Here is a 12,881-nt window from a genome sequence, read left to right as displayed (position 1 = left end):
AATAGTTTATACACATTATTAGCAACATACAGCTACTTATTGCTTTTATTTTCATATATACTCGACCATATGCACTATCCTTGTGGAAGTAGAAGCTGTCATATCATATATGTTCATATTTTACTCCATTACTCTACTAATATGCAAATTGATTTCTCTATTTCTTCAAATAATGATGTTGCAGAAGTTCTTTTTCACTTTACTCTAAGTAGAACTTTAAATAGTTTTAACCATACCAGATGGCCATCTGATAATCACCACCTCCTGTACCTCTTGTTAGCATATGCATAGTTGAAGCTCTTCGAAAGAGTCAGAAGTTGCAACTAACTTCAAAGGAAAACCAGTCACGCCTGTCCCCTTAACCAGAGCACATCGTCGACCAAAGAAGCAGACAACGGGAGCTATGGTACTGCACTGCTGATTTAGCTGAACTACCCTTCACTCCCTCAAACTTGCTGCAATCCCTCACTTCTCCCGAACCCTAACCTTTCGTCTAACGCCATACTATAATAGGCGTCTCCTCCCTTTTGTCGTTAGATCCCTTTCTGCTTCCGCCATCCAAACTTCTGTGACCGCCACCACCACAGAGAAATATCAAGGTATTTGTACTGACATTTTTTTTAGTTTTGTTTTGTTTTATTAAAAGATTAAATTTTGTGGCGGTGAATATAGTGGTGAAGCCTCAATGGAAAGCTGCAATTGATTTCAAGTGGATAAGAGATAATAAGGAGTCAGTTGCGGTTAATATTAAGAATAGGAACTCTAATGCTAATCTGGAGGTTGTTCCTGAGCTCTACAAGAAGTTGCTCAATGTTCAGAAGGTCCATTTTCTATCCCATTTGTTTACTCTTTTGGCAATATAGTCTAAACCTTTCGGTATTTTGTATTTATCTTCAAAATTCAGAATTCAGTTGTGCTGTTAGTTCAATTTGTTAAATTAAAAATTTAACTTAAGTGGACCTTTTAGTCAAAAGGATTCTGAACATTAGCTACTGCATCACTGTATAATCTTCGTGAACATTTAACATTTTACAGACATATATACATGATATAATGGAATTAATGGAAAATGGAATTCAGAAGTATGTGACTCTATAATGTGGATAACCAGGGTCATGATATAAGTTTGAAAATTCTTTACGAGGAGTATGAGCATTTCTCTTACGTTTCTCTCCTGTTTTCTTATGTTGGTTCTGGGAAAGTTCCAGCCTCCCTCCTGCCAACTGTCTAAATTGTGTTTCAAAGCAATTCACAATTACTTTTTTCGCCCTCCTGCCAACTGTCTAAAAGAGGTCTAGAATCAGTTTTTCTCCCTCATGGCAACTGTGTATATTGCATTTTAAAGAATTTCAGTGTTAGTGTTTCTTACTTTTGGCAAAAATGATTGCGGATATAGGTATCAGGTGGCTATTAATTTATTAATGGATGTGTTCTGCTGTGTTCTGCTGTGTTCTTCTTGTAAATTGCATTTATATTCCAGATATGACCCTGTATTCTGTAGAGATTCCTTCCTCCTGTTATCTTTCCCTCTCCTTTGCATTATAGGATAATGATACATGATAAAAGGAGCAGAATTTCTGCTCATTACCATTGTCTTGATTATTTCAAAGTTTTTTAGTGCTTTGTGTTGCATTCATAGAGCTTCAATTTGTGTATAGAAGTAACACATTCACATGCTTGAATGATTTTTTGTAGAACTGGTTATTCTCAATATTAGCTAATTGTTACTCACAGATAACAGGAAGTTGAGAAGTTACGAGCAGAGAGAAATGCAGTTGCAAACAAGATGAAAGGAAAACTAGAACCCTCAGAACGCCAGAAGCTCATTGAAAAAGGTTCGTTTCTTATTTTATGTCCACCTTGAAGTTTTTGATGGCTAGGTTATTCATTGTGTGAATTGTATTTTTCATCAGGAAAGAATCTGAAGGAAGAACTTGTTACTTTGGAAGAAGACCTGCTAAAACTTACAGATGAACTACAGCAAGAAGCACAATCCATACCTAATATGACACATCCAGATGTTTCATTAGGAGGGGAAGATTCTTCAACAGTCAGGAAAATGGTACTTCTTATTTGATATACACAGGTGTGCAGACCACATTGTTTTGATCCTGCTCAAGCCTCATTCACATTCCTTGTATTTCAGGTTGGTAACCCTGTTGAGTTTAGCTTTGCGGTTAAGGACCATGTCCAGCTGGGAAAAGAGCTAGATCTGTTTGATTTTGATGCTGCAGCTGAGGTATTCTTTCTCACCCAAGGTATTTGTTTTGTAACCTAGAACTAACTTAGTGGTTGTATATATTATCAATACAATCCATTTGTTTTGAGAAAAAACCAGTCTCTTCCTCACCATGTTACCCTTTGCATATTGGACCATGGTCTTCCCAATATCTTTCTGCTATCGAGTTATCAGACCTAATGTTATAGCCACCATTGGCTTTCATACAGCTATGCCAAGCTGGTAGTAAATTGTGTTTACTGGTTGAACATTGGTCTTCCACTACTTAGTTTTTTAGCAGAGTGCTTTCATCCAAAGATCGTTGGACATGATTAAGTTTGTACACCACATAGGAAAATTGACCTGCTACCACTTCTTACTTTCAGAAGATGGGTTGGTTAGAGGAAATCTTGTTTTTGTTTGCTTATGGTTAAGTTAAATTTTCTTTTCAGGTCAGTGGGTCGAAGTTCTATTACTTGAAGAATGAAGCAGTTATTTTAGAGATGGGTCTTGTAAGCTGGGCAGTTTCCGAGGCCATGAAAAGAGGTTTTACACCTCTGACAACTCCTGAGACTATACGGTCATCTGTGGTGGAAAAATGCGGATTTCAACCCTGTGGAACAAACACTCAGGTTTGTCTTTCACGAATGTTGATGCCATTTGGATGATTTCGTCCACAATCTGTGATGTGTCCTTTTCATCTTCTGTTTGTGAACATTGCCATCGTGTCTGTAGATAGTTGTTATCACTTTGCTTGAAAATCAGATGAGAGATAACCACAAGAGCTAATTTATGGTTATCTTGTATTTTTTTGAAGAGCATAATATATTATCTTTTTTAACTGATTTTTGATGGTGATGCGAATTGTTTTTACTCAAACCAAGTCTTGAGCTACCAAGGTAACCCTGGTTTTACTGAAATAAGAGTTGAATAACCTTGACATTGTTATTTGAAGCTAGAAACTTGTTCTCCTCCAAAGATTGGATTTTTAACTTCATATGCAGATTTATTAATTGATAATAGAGCAAGCTCTTTACATGAATCATATTCATGTTCTAAACCTCTTACTTGCAACATGTTAGTCTTTAATTAAATGTATAACTATGTGTGTTTTACTTTTCTTTTTCATTCTTGGTTATGTTTGTCATTGTTCTAGGTAGGCTTTGTGATTTTTTCACTTTGTTTTTGGGTGGGGGAAGGAGAAGCTGAAACGATATCATTCACTGAAATGAATTGGTTAAATTGGTTTAGCTGATGAATGATATTTTACTAAATGACTGGTCCATCAAAAATAGTGATCAGTGCCTGATTGGCACCGCTGAGATTCCAGTAGGCGGAATACATATGGACTCCATCTGTCTGAGTCTTCATTACCCTTGAAATATGTGGCGTTCTCGCATTACTTCCGGACGGAGGCTGGTGCTGCAGGAGCTGCAACTAGGTTACTTGTGATTTCTTATCTTCCTGTCATTCTTTTCTTTTCCTGTCTTCCTTTTCAAAAAATATTTTCGTCTTCACGTGATATGTGATGACATATGCTATATATAAAGATATAATGCATATCCATGTTTTGCAACTTTCATACTTAAACTATGGGGTGTTGCTATTACCCCATAAACTACTATTGTTTCCAATTTACCCCCCCCCCCCCCCCCCGGAATGTCAAGCGGCATGGAAGAGTGACTTTACTCTCTGTGACATGTGAGAACTAAAATTAGGCAAAAAAAACAGCAGCCACGTTGCATTTTCCCTCCACTTTTCGTATTAATTAGTCTTATTCCTCATTTGTTCCTTTTTCTTATTCATACTTTTTGATGGTATGACATGCACATTAACTTATTCAAGTATGAATGTTTCTAAACATTGAATAATTCAGGTTTTATTATTTATTATCTCATATATAAATTCCATGAGCCCACTAAATGTATTATTTACTTTAATATCTGGGTGTTCTGTGACCGTTCGTGCTTTAAGTTCCTAGTTTCATCACTGTGTCCATCAGAAATGGAAAATCCGCTTGAAATTATATATGTGAGCACATACTGTCATACATATATTTTTTTTCTGCATCAAGTAATTAATTACAGTGATTGGCTGCAGGGGACTTTATCGAGTTCACCAGTTCAGCAAGGTGGAAATGTTCATACTATGCCGACCAGATGAAAGTGATTCATACCATCAAGAACTCATTGAAATTGAAGAAGAGCTCTTCTCATCGCTTGGATTTCATTTCAAGTGCGAATCTTAATTTCATATATACGAGGACCAATTTATGCATGTTTAGTTAATTAGTTGATCAGTTTTGTGCACCAAACATACAGTTGTTTTTCTTTCTCCATTTCTTATAAGCAAAGCATACTGTGTGCAGGACATTGGACATGGCATCTGAGGATCTAGGTGCACCAGCATATCGTAAATTTGATGTGGAGGCCTGGATGCCAGGTTTGGGCCGTTATGGTGAGGTAGGCAATGACACCAAGTCTATTTTTTTTTCAGATGTACAATTATCACATATTTAACGTGGATCTGCACTGTCCATAATTTCTGCAACCTTTGGATCGTTTGGATGAGCGGTTGAACAAAGCTAGAACAACTGAATCACTGCTCTACCTTAGCTTGATTCTTTATTTTCTTTTAACAATATTCTAACCTGCTATGTTCTTTGTTCAACAGATATCAAGTGCATCAAATTGTACAGATTATCAAAGCCGGCGACTGGGAATAAGATATCGCCCCAAATCATCATCATCAGCAAGTCCTAAAAAGGGCAGAAATGCAGCTCCGACACAGTTTGTTCACACACTAAATGCTACAGCATGTGCAGTTCCTCGAATGATAGTTTCCTTGCTTGAGAATTTCCAGCAAGAAGATGGCTCAGTTATTATACCAGAGCCACTGAGACCATTCATGGGCGGGCTTCAGATTACTACACCAAAACATATACAGAACTGAAATAGGAAGCACATTTGATATTCAGATACTGTATCTTTCATCACATTTCTTTTTTCCATAATCTTTGACGTCCTCATGTTTTAAAGATATAAATAGGGAGATTTCACACAACGTTCAGAAAATAGTGGGTCTCTTAAGCAGGCCAAACAAGAAAACAGCAATACCAAGATCACATACGAGGCCTGAATGCTTATGATTGCCAGAAGAAATTCCTCGATGATTATGTTGGATTTCATGGAAGAGAGAGATCCACACAAGAAAAGTTGCCTGTTAAAACAGATCAAGGTACAGATTCATACGAACTGAGGAAGATGATATGAATCCATCTTGGGAGCAAAGGCTGGTGAAGCATGCTTTTCAAAGAATATTGTATAGCTGATATGACACACTATAAGAGTGGAAAAATTGGTCTGAGATGGAAGTGACATCTGGGAAAGGGCATTTTATATGTGGTAACAAACACTGCAATGAGAGCTACGAGGTGAATTTTTCATATGTTGAAGCAGAAGAAAACAAACAGGCTCTGGTGAAATTGGTAGCCTGTGAGAGATGTGCAGAAAAGCTGCTTTATAAAAAGAGGAAAGAGAAGGATCAATCTAACCTGAAAGATAAACATCCAAGGAAAAGGGAAAGATGTGTAAGTGATGATGAAAATAAGGATTGATAATTATGCAGGAAGGAAAAGGAAGGAGTAGAGGGTCAAAGGTTTCAACTTCATCTGATAATCTGGAAAAATAATCATAAACCATTGTATTGGTTCTTGACATATCTTCAATCTAATGACCATAAGAAAAATAAGTTTAGATGGAACAACAGACTGGAACCGAGATCCAAGAGGCACTCTAATTTTTATGTAAGTGGAGCCTATCACATAGACTAGAAGTAGTTTGTTTTGAGATTATATGGCTTCTATGGAAACATAGGGGATCGAGAACAGAAGGACTTAGTTTCATGAGATTAAGTTGTACTAGTTATGTTTTTCACATGCATATACAGACAGATATTCATTGAGGCCAAGAATTGAGCACAATGTACTTACAGTTAAGTCTTGGTTATTGTTTTCATCATGATGTTTAAGTTGTTGAGACACCACACCATTGCTTAGCCGTGGCCCGTGAGGTTGATGAACGAGTCCATCATCTTTTGGATCAATTTGGGTGGTGATATGATGTGTTTGATAGCACCCGCAATAAAATTATTTCATCGTGTTCCTTTGTGAATGTTGATAAAATCATGAAACAAAACTGTCGAATCCATGGATAACTCTCATGAACTCTAACTAAACATGGAAGATAGTTTGTAGAATCTTCTATTGTATTGAAGAAGAATTGTGTTATAGATATCCTGAATGCAAAAGGAATCTAATCACTAACTTCCATTTACAATGACTAACACTTCAACTAACTGTCAGCTCATATTGCTTAACCGACTCAATCAAGTTGTTAGTTTGTTACCTAACAAACTATTAATATCCTATCTAACTATTGAGGCATATTCAAGTTATTCCAGTCTCAATAATCCCCTCAAATTGGTGGGTGCAAAGATGTTCAAAACTCCCAATTTGGATACCAGATGCTCATGTTGTGTTCTTAATAGTGCCTTGGTTAGGATGTCTGCATGTTGCTCCTTAGAACTGATGTGGTGTGTCTTTATCAATCCTGTTGAATTTTTTCCCTTATAAAGGGACAATCTATCTCTATGTGGTTTGTCCTCTTATGATACACTAGGTTTGCTACTATTTGCAAGGCTGCTCTACTATTACAATATAGTTCAATGGGCTTCTTTATGTCTACTCACAACTCTTCAAACAATCCAATCAGCCACACTAACTCTAAAACATGTTGAGGCCATGCTCTTGTACTCTGATTTAGCAGAGCTCCTTGAGACAATGCTTTGTTTTTTTTTTATTTCCAGGATATGAGAGACTCTCCATGCTTCACCAAGAAACCTGTCACATGGTATTAAGGCATGATACCCAATCAACATCATAATATGCTGTCACTGTGTTGTCTCCACTGCTACTCATTAAAATTTCCATTCCAGGTTCCTCTTAATATATCTGACTACACTCTAGGCTGCCTCCCAATGAAACCTTTTAGGTTGTTGCATGAACTGACTAAGAGTTTGAATTGCAAATGTTATATCCAACCTAGTCAGTGTCAAATATAAGAGCTTCCCAATCAGTTTCTGATATTTTCCCTTATCCTCTAAAGGATCATCATCACTGGTTCCTGTGAGATCATCTAGTTCCTTTGTTGTAAACTTTTGATTGAATTCCAAAGGTGTCCAAGCTAGTTTTGAACCACTCAAGCCTAGTTCTCCTATCAGCTCAAAGGCATACTTTCTTTGGTTCATTAAAATATCTTTGTGTGACCTTGCGAATTCTATTCCCAGAATGAACTTTAACTCTCCAAGATCTTTCATCTTAAAGGTATGTTGCAGATCTTCTTTAGTTGACTTGATGAGTTTCTTGTTGTTGCATATAACCAACATGTCATCCACATAAACTAAGATCACAATAATGTCAACTTCTACCCTTTTGGTGAATAAAGAGTAGTCCAAGCAGCTTTGAGTGAACCCAAACTGAACTAGTGCAGTGGTCAACTTCTCATTCCATTGTCTACTTGCTTGTTTCAAACCATAAAAGAATTTGGTAAGCCTACAAACCATACCAGGTTGCTCCCCTAGCTTGCAAAACCTTGGGGCAAGTGCATGTACACCTCATCATGGAGATCACCTTGCAAGAAAGCATTATGGATATCAATTTTCTCAATAGGCCAGCCAACAGTAGCAGCTATAGACATTACAACTCTAACAATCACAATTTTAACCACGGGAGAAAATGTCCCAAGATAGTCTAGGCCTTCAAGTTGTGTATAGCCTTTCTGCACTAACCTGGCCTTATACCTTCCACATCTCCATTAGCATGATACTTGACCTTGAAAACCCATTTGCTGCCAATGGGAATCTTCCCTGCAGGCAGAGGAACTATGTCCCAAGTCTAATTATCCTGGAGAGATTTGATCTCAGATTGCATGGCCTCAATCCAGAGAGGATCAATAGTTGCTTCCTACAATGTTTTGGGCTCAACTATATAATTAAAAGCAGCAAGAGAAGATCTGTAGGAAGCATATAAGAGATAAAAGAACTAATATGATGAGACGTGGAAAGAGGAAGAAAGGCTGAGTCATCTAGGTAGGTTGTTTTCTAACTCTAATTGAGTGCCTCAAGGCTTCAACAACTGGTGTAGGGAGTGGTTGTGCATTGGACAATGTGGGAGAATCAGATGGATAAAAGGGAGGTGACTGAACAGGACGAGGACTAGCAGGTGGAGCCAACTTCAAAGGGTCAAGAACATCAGTATGCTGATATAAGAGGTCTCCTACATCAGAGTGGGATTGAAAAGGAAATATGGACTCCGTGAAAAGCACATATCTGCTGACAAAAAAAGTAGAGTTAGTGAGATTCAGCGATATATAACCCTTGAAAGTGGCAGAATAGCCCATCATCACTGCTTCTATGGCTCTAGGATAAAACTAATCATGCACTGTCAACTTCTTGGCATATCAAATATATCATATGGTTCTGATATGATCTAGACTGGTTTCCTCCCATAGAAGACCTCATATGGACTTTTACCATTCAAAACCACTGGATGCAAACGATTGATGAGGTAGGCAGCACCAAGAACACAATGACCCCAGAACTTGATTGGAATTCCCCCCTAAAATATGAGACCTCTAGCCATTTTCGGAATGTGTTTATGCTTTCTCTCTGCTACATCATTTTGTTGAGGTATGTAGACACATGCTCTTTGATGTAGAATACCAAAAGAATGAAGAAGACTAGAACACTCAACATTAACAAATTCACTCTCATTATCCGACCTGACCACCTCAACCTTAGTATTAAATTGAGTATGAACCATTGTGAGAAATTGTCTCAGTACAACTACAATATCAGATTTCAATTTGAGCAAAAACAACCAAGTGATTTTGGAATGTTCATCAACAACAGTAAGGAACATTTTATTGCCATCAAAGTTACGTACATGATAGGGACCCCATACATCAATGTGTAGCAAATCAAAGATGGCTACAACCCTATTAGGAAAATGTAATATAATATTCTTAGTTAAGGGACAAATAGAAAAATTGTCAGCATATGCAAGCTATTAAGTGGAGGTAAGCCAAAAAGTTGTCTGATTATTCTTCCAGGTGCATGCATGTCTCATCCTTCTATGCCATAAGCCAACTGTAACATCCGACAATTTGAAATAACTATGAAGAGGCTTAGAATTGGAAATAGTCAATTTTGGAAGGAATTCAAAATCTGGAATAAATAAATAAATTTGGCTAAGTATGGGGAAAAGTGGGTTTTTGGCCAAATTTGAGCAGTCATAACTCCTGGATCAGGAGGAGTTAGGTGTAGTTCCAGTTATGGTTGCGAAGCTCGTGGAATGATCTTTCCAACTCCATCGAGTTTACTCGATTCCGAGTTCGTATGAGTGAGTTATTCCCTTTGAAAGTTGGGCAGTTGGCAGGGAAGTCCTTCCGGAAATTTTGAGGGTATTTTGGTCTTTTCCCTAACCAATTCTTTTGGTCATATTGTTATGTTAGACTGATTTTTAGATCAGTTTGTCCCATTTTAAAAGAGTGAGAGTGAGGGTTTGTGAGTGAAGAGGAGAAGAAGAGGAGAAAGAGAAGATCAAGCAAGGTTTCGTCAAGGATCGTCGTGGATATCGTCGGGGGTGATCCCTACTAGGTATGTGAGTTCATAGTGTTGGTTTGGTTCTTTCCCCCACACGCCAAACTCATTTTATTTTCAAGAAAAGATTGGTTGTGTTGTTGAAGTTGTTGGTTGTGTTGTTGATTGTGTTGTTGAAGTTCTTGTTGATTTGGGACATGATTTGGTTGTGTTTTTGAGTTGAATCTCTTGTATGTTGAGGGATTTTATGATCCTTAGTGTTTGGGGTTGAAACCTTTGAAGTTAGGGTGGTTTAGAGTTGGGAAAAAGAGGGAGAAAAGTCTGATTTTCTAGGGGAAGGGCTGGCGCGTCGCGCCTGCCAGCGCGCCCCAAAAGGGACTCTGAAGTCCAGCCTTTGGGGCGGCGCGCCTAGCAGAGCACCAGCAGGCCCCTTCTGAACTTCGAGGGCTGGCGCTCCGAGCCTTGCAGAGCGCCAAGGACGCCAAGTTTCCCCAATATTTTCATACTTTTTCATGCATGTTCCTTGGTATTGTACCTATGTTTCATAGTTGTTTTCAACACTCCAAGGTACGTCTAAGCGTCAAGAACTCATCCATAAACGTGTGATCGTATACCTTGAATCCATAATCCAATTCAAGGCGAGTTAGTGTCAAGTCAAAGTGAAGTTAGAGTCAAGTCAAGCAAAGTTAAGAAGTAAGTCCAAGCAAGTCTTTAAGGCTTTTCAAGAGTCGTTATTGAACGTTTTAACTTCATTTTAAGGTTCAAGTTTCAAGTCAAGTAAAGAGTATTGAGTTTCAAGTTAAGTCAAGAGTTTAAAGTTGAGTTCATTTCTTAAAAGCTATTAGGGAACTAAGCATTCCCAAAGAAGTTTATTAATGTTTTTACATTTGAGTAAGAGGGGAATCAAGTTTTCCAAAAGAGCCTTTGAGCTAAGTTTTAAGTAATTACCTCAACTAAATCAAGATGTGTTTAAAGACACTTATGAGCCAAAGTATTTTTGGGAGTAGTATTGAGCACCGAATTGGGGACACGAGTTCATATTAACTCAACTCTCCATAAGAACCATGCGCCAACATGGGACTTGACGGGTCATTCTTTTTAGATGATCACGTAAGATTAAGCTAGTGGATCCACTAAGTTAAAGTAAGGTCCTATATCATGGCAAGGAATAGGATGGTCCTTGGGCAACGTGAGGTAAAACGTTGTATCATCACTAGGGCTCATAGTGGTGGTTGTCGGTTAAAGAATCTCCCACAAAAGTTATATTACTTTTATATAAGTTGAGTTTGTTATTATTTTATCATTAACGAGTTAAGTTGTTTACACTGTTTTACAAGTTTTATATATATTACATGTGTCTTATTGCTTTATATATTGAGTTCAGTGATTCATGAGTCGTACAAAGCCAATGTAAGTGTTCTTTTGTACTCTTTTCAAGCTTAAGTTGTGGTTTAGCTTTCCAGCTCGCATACTCGTACATTCCATGTACTGACACCAGTTGGACTGCATCTTATTAAGATGCAGACGCAGGTACCCAGGATCAACATCCAGCACGTCGTTGATCCAGTTGAGCACTCCAGAGTCAGTGGTGAGCCTCCTTGCTTTCCAGAGGACTCGGTTGTTTTGTTCTCTTAGTTTTGTTTTATTAGGATGTTGCGGGGTCTGTCCCAACATCCATCTCAGTATTATAGAGGTTTCATAGACAGTCAGTCAGTTAGTGTTGAGTCTCTCATCTATGTATATATGTAAATATTCTATTTTTGGGACTCGAGTTGCCTTTTAGGACAGATTTTATCAGTTAAGTTGTTTTATGTCCTTGCATTGCATGGAGTTATTCTGTTGAGTTAGGTTTCCGTTGAGTTAAGAAAGTCAGGCCAAGGGTTCGCTTGGGGCCAGCAATGGTCTTCGAGTGCCGGCCACGTCCAGGGTGTAGGCTCGGGGCGTGACACCAACATCTACATTATTAGTCCTTGTATGTAACCCCTTACCTGAGGATAATGTTCTTGTGTGAGAACGTCTCATGTATAGACCATATCTTTCTCTACTAATCCCCCTGATTTGTCCAATATAAAGGTAGGTCCTGGAATATGCAAAAATCATGAAGAAAGAGCAGAAAGCAATGTAATTCCTTAGTGACCCTAGACATGACTAATAGCAAATTGTATTTGAAGTCAAGAATATAGAGGACATTTTCTATGACTCCATCAAGTGTTATCTTACAAGTCCCAACATGTGATACCTCTGTCACATTACCATTGGGAAGATGAACTAGCATGGGCAAATTATTGGGTAGTGCATTCTGATTTTCTAATAAACTTATATCAGAAGACATGTGGTTTGTAGCCCGGCCCCTGTATTCACAATCCATTCATGAGTATTACTATGAACTGAACATGCATGTACATCCATGAAAGTTGTTTCAGATATCTTATCATCATCAGATTCTTCAACTCATAATCCCCAAGTAGCTACCGTGACGTATTCTTCATTTTCCTTCTGTTTGGCCGCCTTTTGTTTTAACTCTTTTTAAGGTTTTTTATTTTCTCCAATCAACTTCTCACTGAGAGCATTCGATCAATTTTTTCACACTTATAGCATCCAGATTGAGAATTCTCACTTGACCATTTCTTGTTACTTGTTTTTTTTCTTTTCGTTTTCTTTCCTTTTTAAGAACTTCTTCAAGTGTCTGTACGCTTGACTATACTCGTCTTAATTCCCTCAGTCAGGACAGATGGAAGCAGGAAAGCCATTTGTTCCTCATCTATATCAGAATTTTTATCATCAGAGGGCTAGGGATTTTTCATTGAATACTTCATCTTTCTTTTGACCTTCCATATTCATCTCATAAGTTCTGAGATTTCCTACACGTCCATCAAATGTCATAATGGAAATATTATTAGCTTCCCTTGTAGCAGTGACCTTCACATCTCATTTTGCTTTAGAAAGAGCCCTTAGAACTTTGTCAACTTATTCTTCAGTAGTGAGAACTTTTCCTAGTGAAGAC

At 37.9% G+C, this 12,881-nt stretch overlaps 2 protein-coding genes and 1 pseudogene across 3 annotated transcripts in view; 2 read left to right on the top strand and 1 right to left on the bottom strand.

Annotated features, from left to right (window-relative positions):
* The window catches only part of LOC125809192 (uncharacterized), a 511,850-nt gene that overhangs the window by 236,405 nt on the left and 262,564 nt on the right, over positions 1-12,881 (bottom strand). The gene's annotated exons all lie outside the window — the stretch shown is intronic.
* Positions 677-5,186, top strand: LOC125809210 (serine--tRNA ligase, chloroplastic/mitochondrial-like). Its single transcript, XM_049488872.1, is given in 10 exon segments — positions 677-821; positions 1,742-1,835; positions 1,914-2,062; positions 2,147-2,239; positions 2,671-2,852; positions 3,496-3,569; positions 3,572-3,659; positions 4,319-4,453; positions 4,587-4,680; positions 4,892-5,186. Coding segments are annotated over 9 exon segments (1,143 nt in total). The 5' UTR covers positions 677-821; positions 1,742-1,786; the 3' UTR covers positions 5,171-5,186.
* LOC125809209 (uncharacterized) lies at positions 5,320-5,834 on the top strand (annotated as a pseudogene).

Source organism: Solanum verrucosum, unplaced genomic scaffold (assembly GCF_900185275.1).
Source record: "Solanum verrucosum unplaced genomic scaffold, falcon-dt-bn FXZP01000062.1, whole genome shotgun sequence".
NCBI classification, from domain to species: Eukaryota; Viridiplantae; Streptophyta; class Magnoliopsida; order Solanales; family Solanaceae; genus Solanum; species Solanum verrucosum.
This window is presented reverse-complemented; position numbering and strand designations above follow the sequence as displayed.